The following is a 16,851-nucleotide window of genomic DNA, read 5'->3' as shown; positions in this document are numbered from 1 at the left end:
CAGTAAAGGAGCTCATTAATGAGATACTCAAAAACAGAATGCAACCAACCTTAGAGATGACTAAGTGGCATCACTTCATGCACTGGTTGATAATCGCCTACAGTTAATGGCTAGTGATGCATGAGCAGAAATCTAAGTCCATTAAAAAGAGTATGTGTCACTATCTGTGCCTAGGTGTGCGTGAGCCATGCCAGGCTCAAAGCTGGCAGCTGGGGTCCGACATAGTGTCCATGTGTGTAAACAGAGCTTACATGTAAGAATAGACCAGCCATGTCCGTGTTCTAAGCCACTTATGGGTCGTCTATCTTCTTGATCAGACCAATCAAGTTACACCATCACACCGTGCTACTTTATGACATCACAGCTGGTCAGGCAGTTCTTAAGCAACTTGTTAAAATCATCATAGAAGATGGCCAATGTGAAGAGCTTGCTGGGAAATATGAGGTTGTGGTAACCCCAAAAGATAGGGGACAGAGCTAAAAATATCCCCTATCAAATACAGTGAGACCTAGACAGGGGCAGAATCAATACTGTATAGCAGTGGTGGTGGAACATGATATATTCTTTTTCACTCAGTCGCTCATATTACAGACAGAAACACGATATCCAAAATGATCACAGTAGAGGAAGGTCCCAGTGGACAAAGCAGGCAGAATATATATATATATATATATATATATATATATATATATATATATATATATATATAATATATATTATCATTATCAGTTCTTCCAGAATACTGCCAAATAGGAAATGCAGTAACAGTGATAACAAACATTTAAACCTCTTTTATAGCAAACATGCAGGCATATACACTGGGGATTTTTTTTAGGATTGGCTGAAATGTGGTCGTAGCAACAATTGTGTCAAAAGGTGGCATTGAATACTTGATAAGACTTGGAGTGTAAATTCCTTAGCCCAACTTCAAATTCCAAAAACATAATACATTATTCATCTCAGTACAGTTTAGCTGCAGAATTTTTTCAACTGAATTGTACTTCTAAAAAAAAGGTTTGAAAAAAGAATGAAATAAATTAAAAGTATGTAAAAAGAATCCATGTATGGCAGGCTGCTGCAATTCATGAGAATGATTGGAGACAAAGAGTTAGAGAAGAAGAATAGGGCTTTGGGGATGTACATTACCATCCTGGCCCACTGTCTCTGGCCTCATTACAGGGGTTAATGAAGGCAAGGAGCCTGAGCTCCGGCGCTCAGATGCTCTCTCTCTCTAGGCTCTGTGGTTCTGCTGGGACTCAACATAACTGGCAGTCAGGCCCAGAAACCTACTTCTGCCGTAGGCTCATTGACTGACACAGCTCAGGTGACGGCAGCAGCTCACACACAAAAAACATATACACACACATGAATGCACCTGTGCACACGCAGTCACACACGTACTCTACTTAACCCTTAAAGTAACCTTATCCCGGTGCACACTCAGGTAATTAACTTTAGCACACTCCTGCCTTTCAATATTGTATATTGTATATATGACATATACGTGTCATTAACATGCCATTTGTTCACTAGTCATCACATCCCTCTTGCCTTCACTCGTACATGTTATTGTTAGAATTTTCTTCATTCAGATGTATATCTAGACATAGTACATACATAGTTTATGAAACTGAGGTGGTATTGAGGTTCATTTTTGTGTTATAAATCGCTCTCTCTCTCTCTCTCTCTCTCTCTCTCTCTCTCTCTAATGCTCAAATTAACATGGATTAACCACATTGTATAGAGGGTTTAAATTTGCTACAAGCTTATCTAGTGTTTTCTGAGACATTTATCCTATTCAGAAACAGGAGGCTGTCCAGGTCTTGTCCAGGATTTCCTCAGGTCTACTAACTACTTTCAAATCTGTTTCTTCATAATTAATTCCCATCTTTTATCAGAGTCCCTAATTCTCCACTTTTCAGTTATTTTAATAACATAATTGCAAACTCTCCCACATGCATTAACCCACACGCATACAGTACACACAAAAATGAGAAGGAGTTAGTTATGTACTCAGCCCAGCCCAACGCATTTGGCAGTGAGCATGTTACCATGCCTACAGGCCCAATCAATACCTTGTCTAAAAATAGCATTACCATAATAGTCTTACTTTCAATAGCAGAGGGTTGAACTGGGTGAGACCAGCATGCATTGTGTAATCTCCAAGATAATCATAACCAATGGTGACCACAGAGTAAGCGGGCATTGTGCAAAAGCATGAGTTTAATCCCCAACAGGAGATTTCTCAAGGAAAACCTGATCCTGGAATTTTATTGGCTGGTGCTGGGATCTAACAGCAGGTCAGGTCAGGAAATCTGGAATGACATCCTATTGGGTTAACAGTGAATCATTAAATGGACTGCATGGCTTCAGAGAAAGGACAAGTTGCCAGTGCCAACACATGAAGATAAATGTTTAGAAGTGGGATAAATGTTAACACAGAGTACTAAAATGGCAATTAAGAACGAAAAGCCCAGAGGGCAAAGACCATATTCATGAAGATGAGTCACAAATTGGCCATTTAGGAGATGATTACCACTGTGCGACACAAAATGGCAGGACGCCCTCGACATCAAAGACAATCTGTTTCAAAATAATGGTGTTGTTTTGATGCTGCTGCCAGAGGGAAAGTTCTGTGTTGTGCTACATTAAATAACTTGGAGCTACAACATGACCTAGAGAGAGGCAGAGAGAGTGGAGCAGACAGAAACAATGATGATGGAGGATGGCATGAAAGATGGAGAGGTGAAATGAAGGCAAACAGGAAGAGACGAGAGAGCTAAAACATGTCACAAATATAACCTGAAACCCTGACATGCTGGCAGAGACGCTATCTTTCTCTCTGTGCCTTCCCCTCAAAAACATGGATCATGTGCTAGCGCAGAGAAAGTGTTTCTGACCTCATTAAACTGCAGTGCAGGCTAAGTTCAGTGCCATTTCCACATTCATTTTAGTGCTGTAGCAGAGAATACGTGCATGGGTCTATGCATACGTACGTGCATGTACGGTACTTCTGAAGCATGTTCTTTTTATAGCGTCTCACTCCACAGTTGCGAGAGGGAGCTGAATAGGTGGGTGGACTATCAAGGGGGCTGGGACTCTAATTTATCTCTGTGTTCGGAGGCAATTCCCTGGCATACATCGCTGCAGCATGGGTGAGATCCCAGACTCCATTCATAGATTTCTTTCATCTTTTCCTTCTCTCGACCCCTTTTGGTCTCTGTGTCACTCTTTCTCATCACAGCTCTGGCTGTGAACGGGGACACAAACGTTCTTTATCATAGAAAGTTCATGAAAGAAACATTTGAGTGTCATCATAAAATATTTAGCCATTTTGATCCTTCTTATCAGCCTGTTGATCTTTATTTCCCCTCATCAAGCAACACCAATGCAAAACCGCCACTTTTATGAAAGAAGGATGGCTGTAAGTCACTTTTATTTTGAATCTCTCTATTGCACATAAAACAACATCCAAAACAGCAATACATGAACACGCTCTTATCTCAGTGTTTGGTCTATTTCTGTAAATGGAACCACTCATCATGTGACATTTGCAACAAATCATCAGCTCCCACTGTAATACATGAGACTGCATTCTGACAGGAAGCTTTAGAATCATTTAGAAACATTGCTACCATGGCTACCTAGCCAAAGATATGCCTGATGTCCTCTAATACCACGAAAAGGCGTAGTTTTGCCCACCACAACACTAGCAACACTGCCTATCTTCTACAACCATAAAAAACATAAAATGTTGTGCTTTTTCTGTCTGACACATTCAGTTCACTCATAGCAATGATGATGATTTTTTAGACAAAAGAATTCTCACCAGTTTGCCCTCCAGTGTGAAGATCTTCTTCACCACTCCGGAGTCAAGCTTGATGGCATCAGTGATGTCGGTCAGGACTTGTTCGTAGGAATGGGCTGTTTTCTTGTTCAGCAGGATCCTCACAGCTTTGCGGGGCTTCACACCGCTCCGCACCACTGTCACAAGCTTTGGACGTATGAAGTCCTTGATTTCGCGGCTCTCGGGGGCCCCGGCGTTGGTGCTGCCCAGGGAGGGGGGCCCGCGGGAGGATGCAGCCGAAGCCTTGACATTCACCGACCAGTTGGGGTTCACGTTTTTCGTGTAATCCAACTTTTTGTAAGCTTCGATGGAGCTGCACACATAGCTGTCACCTGTTGGGGTTAGGAATGAGAAGGAGAAAGCAATTAGAGATTACTTATAGAAACATTGGAGGAAATGAGATGTGCTTCAGAAATAACAAAAGAGATGAGTATCTCTTAACCAAGCAACAGCACTGATATTCTAGCAGCAGGCAGCATAATGCATTAATAAGTAGATTCAAATTTAGTATACTGATATGTGATATTGTGCAGCCTGCTTTCCTTCATACTTCTTATAGGCTATAGGCCTGTATAGGGCCTATATATTTATATATGACATGTCAACCAAAGATGATGTCAACAACTTGTATCTCTTCCCATGTCACTTCTTAGAGAGTAAAACAGATTGAGGAAAATAGAGCTAATCTAAGCTGAAACATATGTCTGTATCACCATATGGCCATTAAATGAGTGATATAATCTTCATAATAATAATCTACAATGTGCCTAGCCAGTTTTATAGAGCAGTGCCTATAAAAAAAGATCTTGTTGAGTCTGATTTTAAACCTGAAAATTACTGCTCACTTCACATTTTCCATAGTCTCAGGTTTGTTACTTTACCCTATTCAACAGGGAGGTTAGCAAGGGAAGATCACATAACATGGCAGCTGACAGATCAGACAGTGTTTGTTCTTTAAGAGAGAGGAAGAGATGTAGGCCTACAGACAGACGTGTCCCACTAGATTTTAGATAGCCTAACATTAGAGATGCTGATCAGGCCATGAGTCCCCCGGGTGTGCTGTAATGTAGGCTACCTACCTTCTACTAGCTGTTCAATACTTGTGATCTTCTTGCAGCCATCCAGGGTGTAGATGGTCCGGACGCCCTGCGGCAGGTTGACATTGTCGGACAGGGAGCGGGTCAGGTCCGCCAGCAGCGCGTCAAAGGTTCGGAACCTGTCTGTGGAGATGGCGTATACTATCCCGTTGAAGTACCGGTCTCCGTTGCGGTAGAAGCGGACCTTCTTGGCTCTCTTCTCCGTGGTCAGAGTCTTCAGGGTCCTGGTCCGGTACAGGCTGCAGTAGGCGCTGTGTGTAGGACTCGCCACCCCGTTCATCTTCGCACTGGACCGGCTGTGTCTCTGACTTTTGTCCCGCTCGTCGAAGTGCTCCATCTCCATCTCTCTGCCGAGGCTCACAAGTACGGCCGTACTGTCTTGAGAGGACAAACAAGGAGGAGGATCAGGTTGCGGTGAAAAGTTTTCTCAACCGAATAAGTAAACAAAAACAAGCGGTGCCGAAAAGGAAGAAACCAATCGGGGAGATCGAGGTTTGGACGGCTGCAAAGTAGCCAGTCGGTGTCCGTCGCTGGTGCTCTGTCTGAAAATAACTCCCTAATGACAGATTAAGTGCTCTTAAGCCGAGCAGTGGACAGCCTGCCTCATGACGAACCACGCTGTCTGTCAGAGTGCGCCTGAGTTGCTCTGAGGCGTAGATAGATGGAGATAGAGCGGCAGTCACGAATCAATAATAGGCTTATTATTTCATATTCAGAACCCCCACGCTCAGCAGGACCAACAGTAGCCTTATAAAGGGAGCTGTCCAACATAAAACTGCGACGCCAAAAAAAACGATCACGATTAAAATATGAACTATTTATAGGCTATAGCCTATATTTACTTTCTAGTCCATACTGTAGATCAAGAGGCGTGAATCCTTACGAGAACTGTGTAAGACAATGGTGTTATGACATTAAATAGCCTTTATGAATCACTTTTACATCTGTAATCTGTAATGAGCGCATCGACAGGCTTACCTACGTGAGCAATTAACGCTTCTGTGACGGTCACCTCCAGCGTGACTGATGCTTTATTTCCCAGTAGATATGAAAAAAGAGTTTGAGTGAGCTGGTCACTGACACTGGATGGTGGTAATTGTGATCCTATCCTGGCTGCAGTGAGCTCCCCTGTGAGTCCCTTTGTTGTCCGGTTGGCGTGCCCCCCCCCACCACCACTAAACACCAGTGTGTGTGTGTGTGTGTGTGTGTGTGTGTGTGTGTGTGTGTGTGTGTGTGTGTGTGTGTGTGTGTGTGTGTGTGTGTGTGTGTGTGTGTGTGTGTGTGTGTGTGTGTGTGTGTGTGTTTAATGTGAGAATGGTGAGCGAGAAGCAGAGGCTGGACTGGAAATGAAGCAGGTACCAGCTGCTTTCCCTCCCATTCTATTTTCACCCACCTCCTCTCTCTCTCCTCCACGTCACTCTATCGTGATTTCCATTCAGCGCCCCCACCCCTCATTAGGATGCAAACCCACGCTTCCCACTCGTGCTGGGGATGCTGCTGGTCCTGCAACCACCCCCCAGCCCCGAAGACATGCGTCTGCTGAGGGGGTCGATTTCCTCTCTTTTATGGCAATTTAAGAGTCTTTACCTTAAAGTTTCAGTACTTTGACGCTCGATTAAGATTAGCAAAAATCAAGAGAAAATACTTTTTGAACCTATGTGACTCCCTGATCATGGTTAGCCAAGTCATACTCAAATTGATCTATGTATTACCTTTAATTGAATTTCACATATTTGATATAGCCTAGGCCTATGTAAATATTGAGAATGTGAATTACTTTTCATCAAAACAAAAATTATAATTCATATTTTGGTGTGTATAGGCTACCAATCATATCTCATCAAAACCATGAGACTATAAGCACAGAGCAGCATTATGTTTAACCCACAAGAATATTTGCACATGAGATGTTATGTAACACACTTACTCCAACGTGTAAGGGTCTCAAGGCAGCTAAAACCTAAGATTCAAACTATGCAGAGCAGCTTTCACAGTGATCCAAATGCAGTGTGACAAGTCTGATTTTTACCCAATCCCATTTATTTATCTCATGTCAATTGGGATTATATGTCTAAATGCTTTCAACACACTATATGCTGAGTTACACAGACAGGACTTCATAAAGCAACACAGGAAGAGATGAGAGTTAGAGAGAATGCTGCTGTCTCTTTATCATAACATTGTTTCTTCCTATAAACTCTGAAGTTTCTTTGTATGTGATGGCAGGAAGTTGTCTCTCCGACCAAGGGCCTACATCCTGGCCTCCAGCACCCAATTCTGCTCCATCACCACTCCCTGATGAACTCTCTGTCTGTGTGTGTGTGTGTGTGTGTGTGTGTGTGTGTGTGTATTTATCTGTGCCAGTGATGGTGAAAGTTGCAGCCCCAGTCTCTTAAAATACTGCCCTTCTATAGATGTATTAACAGGGGTTTAACAGGTGGAATACATTGATGCTTGACATGACATGCTTTATTATGTAAAATGCTTCACTTTCTTTGTATTTATGTAATGTTTGTGACATTAGTGTAATGCTTCTTTTAAAAGGTCACATATCATAATACATTTGGTTTAACTAATCCAGAACTTACATGAATATATCTGACGTCTTAATGGTCAAATACAGTATGTGATTGTATCTTTGTTGACTGCTTCTGTTCAACTATATGCACATGAATGCATCAGAATCTGAAACAGTGACAAAAAGTGGGAAAAAAACATTTTCCTCCACACAGATTTTTCTATTTTGGGGAGACACACACAAGGACCCATGACAAACTGAGGGCTGACAAGGTGTTCTGTCTAAATGAATCCTGGGGAAACAGCACACATGGGGGAATGTTTCTTTAGACCAAGAAAGATGGAGGACACAGTGAAGGACTTAACAGCAGGACCATGGTCTCATTTCCATTCTTAATGCCTAAGAATTTGCAAGTCAAATCTGACATTTGTTATGTCCACATGTATTTAAATAAGAAGGGGAGACGTAAAAATGAATGGATTATAGCAATGCCGTGAATACATTTGTACCATTTTAGAGGTTAAAGCAGATTCAGTCTGGAGTGCAACTCTGTAAGATATTGGATAAAATATGCTTGCAACTTTCCAAGTAAATTGAGCATACAGAATATAACAGTTAATCTGCATCCACATTTGGATCAGCATTGCAGCTAAATAATTACTGACTGGCCCAAATAAAATCAGAATGATAGAAGCTTGGGATCCATACAAGTAATAAAATGGGTGCAATTCTTCATAGTGTTTGCTCCTGGAGCATGACAAGGCAATTTCCTGAGATTCAATTGACTTGTATATAAAGAGATGGAGAATTTTTGCATTTGTGTGTAATGCAATCAAAGTGCCTTTGTGGCCACATTTACTGTGTGAGGGTTTTATGATCTGCTCTCCCTCAAAATAAGGACAGAGATTACCTTGGTATGCCAACACCATCTCTCAGTAATTTATGACTGCCACTTTTTGTCTCTCAAAATTGTTTCAGAGACACTATAAACCCATAAGTAAAAGCACAATTTAGCACATCTCTGCTAACACATTCTGTATGATAACAAACACAAAGTTGGAGCTCATTCAGACAGGGATAGATAGATTCGTATTGTGGTGAATCCCTCCTGGAATAATTCCGAAAATTAAATGCGTCTGAATTTCACAGCCCAGGAGAGACATTTAAAAACCCACTCAGACGATTGACAGATGCTACAAAGATACTCTTTCCATTCTGTCATGAATCACTGCATCTTTATGCTACAATTCCACACAACACAATATGGTGTTGGAACATAGGGACGGCCGTAAAAGTCTGTCACTCTTTCTGACAGTTTACAGGTTTTAAGGTAGTCCATCATGTGAATGCACGCATACACACTTGCAAATGAGTCTCTTGCAGTATACACACGCACTTGCATCTACATGTAAATTATTTGCACCATACTCGTGAGTACAGGGAGAGGAACTTACTCAATTAGCATGTGCAGTAGGGGGACTCGTTTTGCTTTGACAGATACTGTAGGGATTTGTCACCGTGTTTCACCTGTCAGCAGAAGACATCTAGGTGGTTACTCTGTGGCAGTGTGATTCATGGGCCAGGTGCAGAGTTGTACTAAAGCTTGTGCATGAAACAGAGAAGAGGAAGAGAGTGGTGTGCTGTAAATGTGCTCTTTCAAAAGGCAACATGGGCCAGCCATCTTTAAATTAAGTCATTAATCTAAGACAAACAACCTGTCACTGCAGCGCATTTAAGATTGTACACAGAGTCAGCCATCCATATTAAAAATATGAATGGATGTCTAAAGGAAAAGTACACCCTAAAACAGAATTCACACTGCGCTGTTCCAATGATTTAAGACATTAAAGTCAATACCAGCAAACACAAACAAATGTCTCCCGGGACTGGTAATTACAGCGTTACAGCAGTTGGTTTATTGAATGAATGGAAGGATAAATTAGTTGTGTTGTGTAGACTGTGAGATCATAGAAAATGTCATATTACATCCAAATATAGAGCTTAAAGGAAACATTCTCATATTCATATGCGTCTGTGCTATTGTCTCTATACAGCTTCACAACAATGTGATGACTTTTTGTTTTTAATCATCACACTGAAGTGATCTTGGGTGGACTCATACTTTTAAACCCATATTTGTCACTAAAAATATATTTCCATTAATTAATGTAAGAACATTTTCCTCACAGCAAGTTGAAGGGGGTTGAGCATATAGTGTCATGCTATAGGACAGTTCAGCTGGTGTGATGTTTGACGACACTGGGGCTTGATCTTTGCCCTTCTAGTTAAAGGCCAGTTCCCTTGTCACTACAACACACTGCCATGCCAGCCTTGGACATATAGTCTCAGAGTAGGTAATGCATAATTTACCTTTATGAATTATTCTATGACCTCTTTGTCTCAAAACCCAATTTTAGGTCACAATCCATGAGCTTATTAATATGATGTCATTGCACTCGGTGAACAAGAAAACTGCTACATAAGATAACGTTTCAATTCAATGTTCTGAGGCTGACAAGAAGTGAACCCATCCTCCACACTTCTTCACAAACACAAACAGCTTCTGGCAATGTTTCTATTTACTACTGAATACAGTTTTCTTACACCTACATTTGTAAAGGCGGTCACTGGGTGGGAACTACATGCGGAGAGAGTGGTGGATGTTACTTACGTATTGCAAGTCATAGGAGGTGTTTTGAAAAAAATTGCAGAGACACAAGAAATGTCAGACTCAGCAGGCTTCCCACATTAGGAGACAACCTTACTGCACTCAAAGCCTGTAATATTCCTCCCTCTTAAATATTTCTCCTTATAGCTACTCGTTTTGTTGAAACAAAGAAACGTGTAAGGAAATAATAATGCCAGACTTCATCATTAATGTAACATTTTATACCACTGTATTTGTACAGTGTACACAATTGTAAAATAATCACTGAATTGCAATACTAACTGTGGCACATGAGTAGATCAACTTACATAGGAACTGCATTGTTTCCTCACAATCAGCCTTTGAGAAGTGGAAACAAAGCCATATGAAACATATAAGTACATTCTTGTACTGAAAACATAAGGGTAAGGCAATTTTCTACTGCAATCATTCAAGCATACCCAGAAGAGGGGTTCCCTCTTTTAAAAAAAAAAGGGTTATAACTGGTTTTGTGTTAGGGATTGTGTTTTAGGTAGTCCTTTAGGCTGGGTAACCAACTCGCCCTTTGAGATTTCTTCTCTTCTCTTCTCTCTGCTGTTGCTCCACCACCACCTCCTTTCAAACACGCTTCTCCTCCATCTTCGTCTCTCTCTTTTTCTTTCTTAGAATCAGCCTCTGCCTTCCTGCTGGTCTGCCTCTCTCTATGTAATCAGAAAATATAGTTCATTTACAAGAAACATGTAACAGATACACAATGTTTTCTATTAAAGTGCTTTAGAGAGATAAAATAACACTGAATTTCTCGATTTAAATCCTGTAACATGAATAGTCTAAGAAGATACATCTCAGAATGTATTAATTCTTAGTTAATTTGTTACTTTATTTATTAACTACAAATCAAGACAGTACACTGCAATATTAAGTCTGATTGCAAAGCAAATCAATTTACATATGTCATGATAGACATAGTTATAGAGTCATGGATGCTAAAAAGAGATTTTAGTGTGTCTTGTGCATAAACTGTTAAAAAGAAAAAATTCAAAATGTTGGTTTCTCCTCTGTAATGTGACTTCATTCTGAGGGCATCCTACAATATCTTCCATAACAACTTGTTGCACTGCATTTGTGCAGTCAGCATTAAAGCTACCACTCATGCAGCTCTCCTTTAAGTGTTCTTAACATTAACTTTGGTTAAAAGCAATAACTCTGCTCTTTGTACTTACTGACTCTGCATTTTACTCATTTTTTGCTCTCCATGTACTTTTGCAGTTTTTAATTTGAACATTTTAGTTCCATGTTTCATCCAAGTGATGTAATTTGTTGTGTTTGTTTTATTGTTTTATTAGCTCTTTGCTAACTCTAAGACTAAAATACATCTAATCACGTCTAACACAATCCCTTATAAATAAATCAAATAAAAAGTGAAAACGTAAAACTAAAAGCTGGTATCAAATTAACACATTTTGACACCAAATCAAACAAACAAATGTCACCTATGTGAAGCTCATGATGTTATGTTTTGTTTTTTTTATAAATTCAATTCTACAGTCATTTTTGAGTTTGTTCACAGTTCATATTATTGTGTCCATCACCTGTAAGTGTAAGTGTGCCTCACTGACCTCCTCTGTTTGCTCTTGGGTGCTCTCTGTGGCTGGGCGGAGTGCTGTTTTCGTTGGGCTTCAAGGGTGGAGGACAGCTGTGGCAGGGGACAATTCATGAGTAATGACAATTAGACAGCCAGACATATAAACACTGCTTTAGCTGTATACACATGTATGTGTGCTTTTGTGTTCATGGCAGGCATGAGCCAGTCACATGATGTCACTTCGAATGTACAGATTTGCTGCTAAAATGTTGAAAGAAAGGAAGTTTCATTGCAGCTACATTCATTTCAGCCCTGCTGGAACCAATAATGTTGCAGCATTTGGCAGAAAGTCCTTGACTCACTTTTTGTGGTTGAACAGAGACTCACCTATTATATAACAAGAGAGAGCAGCAGTGGAGGATGAATGAGAAATCATAACTAGGCCTGAAAGAGAACAGCTAGAGAGCACACCAGTCTGCTCTCTACACTGAATTATGCTTTTGTAACATTTAGCCATGACAGCTATTCTTCAGTGAGGCATATATTTTATTAGTAGTCAATAGGTTTGGTTTGAGAGCTACTTGTTTGACTACACGTTATGAGCACTACTTTTGACATGGATGAAAGGGAATGCTTACCTTAGCAATTTCTGAAAGGTATGCCCGCCTCTCATCATTGGTTTTATGAAATGCCTGATATTTGAAAGAAACAGAGGGCCTTATTGTCACATTTTTCCATTCATGGACTACACTTGTTCTAACTGTCAGTAATAATTTGTCTGCTCAGAGTGCAGGCCTGTGTGCATTAGAGTGTATTTCAGGTGGTCTTCAGTGTTAATGAGCAACAGATTAGAACATGGATTACTGGCTGCACATGCTGCGTGTTAAACATTTATTCAACTAATATCTCACTGTTGAGCAGAACAATAAACAAAGACCCAAGTCACCAAGAGCATATTGGCCTAGTCGTAGCAGTACGGGACAAAGGTTGGGGTTCGATTTTGCATCAATGGTTGTTAAAAACAAAGAATGCAAAAGAAAAATATCAGCCAAATGTTGTTCAATCCTTTGCTAATGATGGTAATTTGCTACTGAAATATGTATTACATAGAAAAATGTAAAGCTGCTTGCCTGAGAAATAATAAAACTGTAAACCAGCACTACTAGATACAAAATTCTTCTAACTGAGCTGTGGAACAGCTGCGATCCACACCTTTCCTTCCTGTTCAATTTTGCTGCGACAGTCCATCAGCTGACTCTGGAGGTCAGACTTCTCTTCAGTCAGGAGCTTCAGACGCTGTCTCAATGTTTCCTGTAGCAAAGTGTTTCCATCAATTAGCAACTTTCATAACAAAGAGGTATAAAAGGTGTTGCATTGCTGCATTGATGTCTAATTACAAATCAATTTGTCCTAGACTTACACAGTAACAGCTACTAAAATCAAACAATAACAGAATAACCCATGCAGAAAACATGAGTACAAAAATGGATTAGGCTCATGCATTATTCAATAACCAAATTAACACATTAGAGCTGAGGCATGGTAAGGCTAGATGAGATTTCTGGTACAGAGCAGGGCAATGAGACTTGATATGTAAAGCATTTGGGCATCGTTTGGATTTTAACAATTCTGATTCCAATTCCGATTCTTCCTTTCGATTCCGGTTCTTATCGATTCTCGATTTCGATTCTTTGACGGGTGGAGTTGAAATGGGTCACATGCCTATTTCACAAATAAGAGGAAAGTTTTATTTTGATTCAATGGTGGTTTGCAGTTTTACAGGGCACACTAGAGCAGTGGCAATTGCAGCGCAAACCATATTTGGTCTGAAAGGCTTACTACGGTCATCCCTTTGATACACTAATGAACATATGTTAGCTCCAACACATCATCATACCTAAACAACATTATAGGTTGATTTCCAGACTCCCAAAACGACCATTCTATTTACTGTCGCACGGTGACGGTTTAATCATGTGACCGTTCTATTAAAAGTAACAGACGCAGTTTTAAACGCTCAATGGTGTTTAAAGCCCCCAACGTCTCCTTCCAGGCAGCGCTGCGACTGTTGACTTCAAGGCACCTAACCCTAACCATAACCACTGTCTAATCGACTTCAAGGCAGCGCTGCGACCGTTGACTTCAAGTCACCTAACCCTAACCTTAACCCTAACACTAACCATTGCCTAATTTGTTGGTTGCAGACAGCGCTGCCTGGAAGAAGACGTTGGGGGCTTAAAACACCGATAAACATTTTAAACACGTTGTAAACATTGTGAAATGGAACTAGTTAAGTTTAGGCAACACAGATACTTAGTCAGTGTTAGTAAAACATCAGGGATAGCTTTAAAATGAGGTCAGTAAAATTTGGTTGATTTCAAAATGACAGTTGACTTTTGGTTTCACATGGGAAACGAACCCTGCTCTCCTGAGTGAAAGTCCTGTATTTGTTTGACCCCTCCATCACCCCAACCTGTCTCCTTGAATTTGGGGCTATTGTACTTTCTTTTACCTCATTTACTCGTTTGCTCTCGTGATAATTACTACAGCGAGGAGAGGTTTGCTGCCTAACAAGAAACATAATTGTTGGTCGTCATGAGCTGCTTGCATGATCGACCCATAAGGTCGTTTTCTGGGTGAGGACAGACTTCTGCCTCAAGGCATACAGACACACATATTTAGGGCTTAATTTAATTTGAGCCGGAACACGCTGGAACATGTTCTGGCACCTCCGATATTGGATCCGGCACCTCCTGTGTCACTATGAAAAATGAATCGCCTAAATAAAAATAAATTACTGTTTGTGTAGTGTTCAATGTTGTTATCTGTCTTGTTAGTCTTTATTCCCCATTGAAGTTCCACAAAAATCTTGTGTTTGCATTTTTTATGTGTTTTGAGGTGAATTTTCAGGGTAAGACAGAGGGGGGAGAGGGACGGAGGGAGGGGAGGCACTTCAAGTGACACATATGCGCTTGTGCTGGTTGAGATTGCTGTTAGCCTCGTTTCACTCAGGGGAAAAATGTCAAAAAGACAACTAAGTTTGCTTAACTTGTTCAAATACACTGGCCAGTCAGTTTCCGCCGATCAAGAATGTGGAGACATTACATTTCGTACCCATGTAGTGCATGTTCTGAAATTAAAATAAACATTGCCTTGATGTACACACAGCATTATTTAGGTTTTTTTAGTCAGAGCAGCTACTTAGGTAGTGTAATTGTTTTTGTTCCGTTACCTCCAACCCCCGTTTTGAGTCGCCGGATCCACCCCTCCCTCTGCACTCTGGGACCTCCCACTTTACAAATTAAGCACTGGGGCAGGCTACTACTCTCCCATGGTTTGTAATCCAGTGATCGTAGTGCTGTGATTAAACTGTGGTTGATTCAGCCTGCATCATCGGGAGGATGGTGAGCAGCTGGCGTTACAATCCTTTCTGTTCTGCCTGCCTTCTCCCCTCACTCTGCGACTTTGGCTCTCTCTGCTGATATGTGCATCTACCTTAAACACATTTCCAGCTCTGTTTGTTAATCTGCACTACAAAAAAACTTACTAAATAACACCAATACAAAACAGATCAATAAAAAGCTCAATAGAAAATCAACATGTTTGCACTCACTACCAGCATGTCATCATAAATTCGGATGGAGGCCAATCGATCTGTGAAAAACAAGAGAACATTATGTGTGCAACATCCTGCCAATCCTGCTCAATACCCCTCTTCTTTCAGAGCACACAGATGAGCCTATGACAGTAAGACTAAGTGTCCGCCAGTATCAGCCCTGAGCTGCTTTATGTACTGTAATCTTGAGCTGAAAGTGTTTTTTGTAATAAAAAGTATAACTGCAATGATTTCAATCTTGGTGATGAGAAAGTAAACCATACCGTACTCTGAGGTATTTGACTCTTGTGTAAAGCTTGATTTTAAGTTTACAGATTCCAATAAAAACACAACAAATGTACTTCCATCATAAACCCTTTTAAAAGCTAGCACGAGCCTGGGCACTCAACTCACCCATGGGGTTTCCTCGTAGGTCCTCCAGTCTCTCGTGAATGAGTGACATCTGTCTGTCCAACTGTCCATTTAGCTCAGTCTGTGTCTCATACCTTGTCTTCCACTCATTTCCTGGTACAGAATAAACAGAGGAACTGTCACACTATAGTCACATTTGGGGAAGGGAACATTACAAACGGCACTGAAGACTGACTGGGCTGATAGAATTAGAAACCAGTGGATTGTTGCCAATGTGGCTGAAGGTGACAGATAGATGATAAGAAATCACTTAAAGGTTACTCACCTTCCCCATCAACACTGTGCAGTCTTTCTTGCAGTTCACACATGGTGCTCCGCAGATCAGACACCGACTCCTCAAGCATTTCTCTATCAAGAGTCATGACGATTTTATTTTTGCAGTGGAAAAAAAAAACATTTAATCTCCTTGATAGCTAATACAATACATTTCCTTCATACATACTTACTTCATTTCCCTCTCTTGCTCAAGTTCTTCCTGCAGGCGTGCCAAATCGTATTTGCTGTAGTCGCTATCTCCATTCATGTTTGGGAAAAACTGACATCAACTGAAAAAAAGTTTGTGCCTCAAGGTTTCCATGGAGACCGCTCTTTCCGGCTCGTTCAGGCGGCCTCGGGCATAATGGCCCAGATTAGCGGGAGGTTTGAAAATAAAACCTCTTCCTCGGTTAAATATGATAGTACACGAATAAATAGCTCGTAAATTACATATTCGTCACATACAGTGGCTCTCTTGCAGGCAGACATTTCTATGAAGCTTATTTCGCGCTTAATTAGGTCCAGGTAGGAAAATTGACTTCCTCGAGCTCTTATTTCAACAGTTAAGATTATTGGCCTAGAATCTAGATACATGCCAGTTGATTTATCTCGCAGAATATGCAAACACACAACTGGTTTTTCTTCCTCTATCAGAACACCTTTCGAGAAACAGCCAATATATAAATGTATGTCTGGTAGGCTACTCGCGTAAATTCGTTTTTTTATGAAGACATTTGTGTTTTGCTTTACATTATTATTGCACTTCCATACAGATCATAGCCTAGGTGGTCAATCTTTAAGACTACCGGTTACTGGAATGTTTTGTCATATACAAAACATACACAAAATATGTACATATTAATATAATGACAAGC

General features: G+C 40.7%; 2 protein-coding genes across 5 annotated transcripts in view; both read right to left on the bottom strand.

Moving 5' to 3' along the window:
• dclk1a (doublecortin-like kinase 1a) overlaps window positions 1-5,299 on the bottom strand; it is a 42,513-nt gene extending 37,214 nt beyond the window's left edge. For 2 of the 3 annotated variants that reach the window (XM_078265812.1, XM_078265814.1), the window contains exons 1-2: window positions 4,927-5,287; window positions 3,830-4,179 (exon numbers count right to left, since the gene is read on the bottom strand). In XM_078265812.1, coding sequence (XP_078121938.1) covers window positions 3,830-4,179; window positions 4,927-5,287 — 711 coding nt within the window. Of the gene's footprint in view, window positions 1-3,829; window positions 4,180-4,926 lie in introns of all 3 variants that reach the window. The other variant, XM_078265815.1, reaches the window with a different exon arrangement.
• Window positions 5,300-10,317: 5,018 nt separating this feature from the next.
• ccdc169 (coiled-coil domain containing 169) lies at window positions 10,318-16,586 on the bottom strand. Of its 2 annotated transcripts, none has more exons than XM_078265917.1 (8): window positions 16,168-16,586; window positions 15,987-16,069; window positions 15,704-15,814; window positions 15,308-15,348; window positions 12,907-13,005; window positions 12,333-12,386; window positions 11,702-11,805; window positions 10,318-10,810 (listed from the first exon to the last, which is right to left on the bottom strand). In XM_078265917.1, exons 1-8 carry the CDS (start codon window positions 16,242-16,244, stop codon window positions 10,624-10,626), a joined length of 756 nt encoding a protein of 251 aa, XP_078122043.1. In that variant the 5' UTR covers window positions 16,245-16,586; the 3' UTR covers window positions 10,318-10,623. The 2 variants fall into 2 exon arrangements, with proteins under 2 accessions (XP_078122043.1, XP_078122044.1); XM_078265918.1 differs by having other exon boundaries at window positions 11,729-11,805.
• Window positions 16,587-16,851: the final 265 nt, after the last annotated feature.

The sequence above is a fragment of the Sander vitreus genome, chromosome 13 (genome assembly GCF_031162955.1).
Source record: "Sander vitreus isolate 19-12246 chromosome 13, sanVit1, whole genome shotgun sequence".
NCBI lineage: Eukaryota > Metazoa > Chordata > Actinopteri > Perciformes > Percidae > Sander > Sander vitreus.
Note: the sequence above shows the minus strand (reverse complement) of the source record. Positions and strands in the feature narration are given on the sequence as shown.

Excerpts from the sequence above, each read along its gene's own strand:
- ccdc169 (XM_078265917.1), bottom strand. The coding sequence starts at position 16,244 with ATGAATGGAGATAGCGACTACAGCAAATACGATTTGGCACGCCTGCAG. Across the intron at positions 15,815-15,986 it reads GCACAGTGTTGATGGGGAAG|GAAATGAGTGGAAGACAAGG; the intron begins GTGAGTAACCTT and ends ATTCTGTACCAG. Across the intron at positions 10,811-11,701 it reads AGGCACACTTACACTTACAG|AGAGAGGCAGACCAGCAGGA; the intron begins GTGATGGACACA and ends CTGATTACATAG.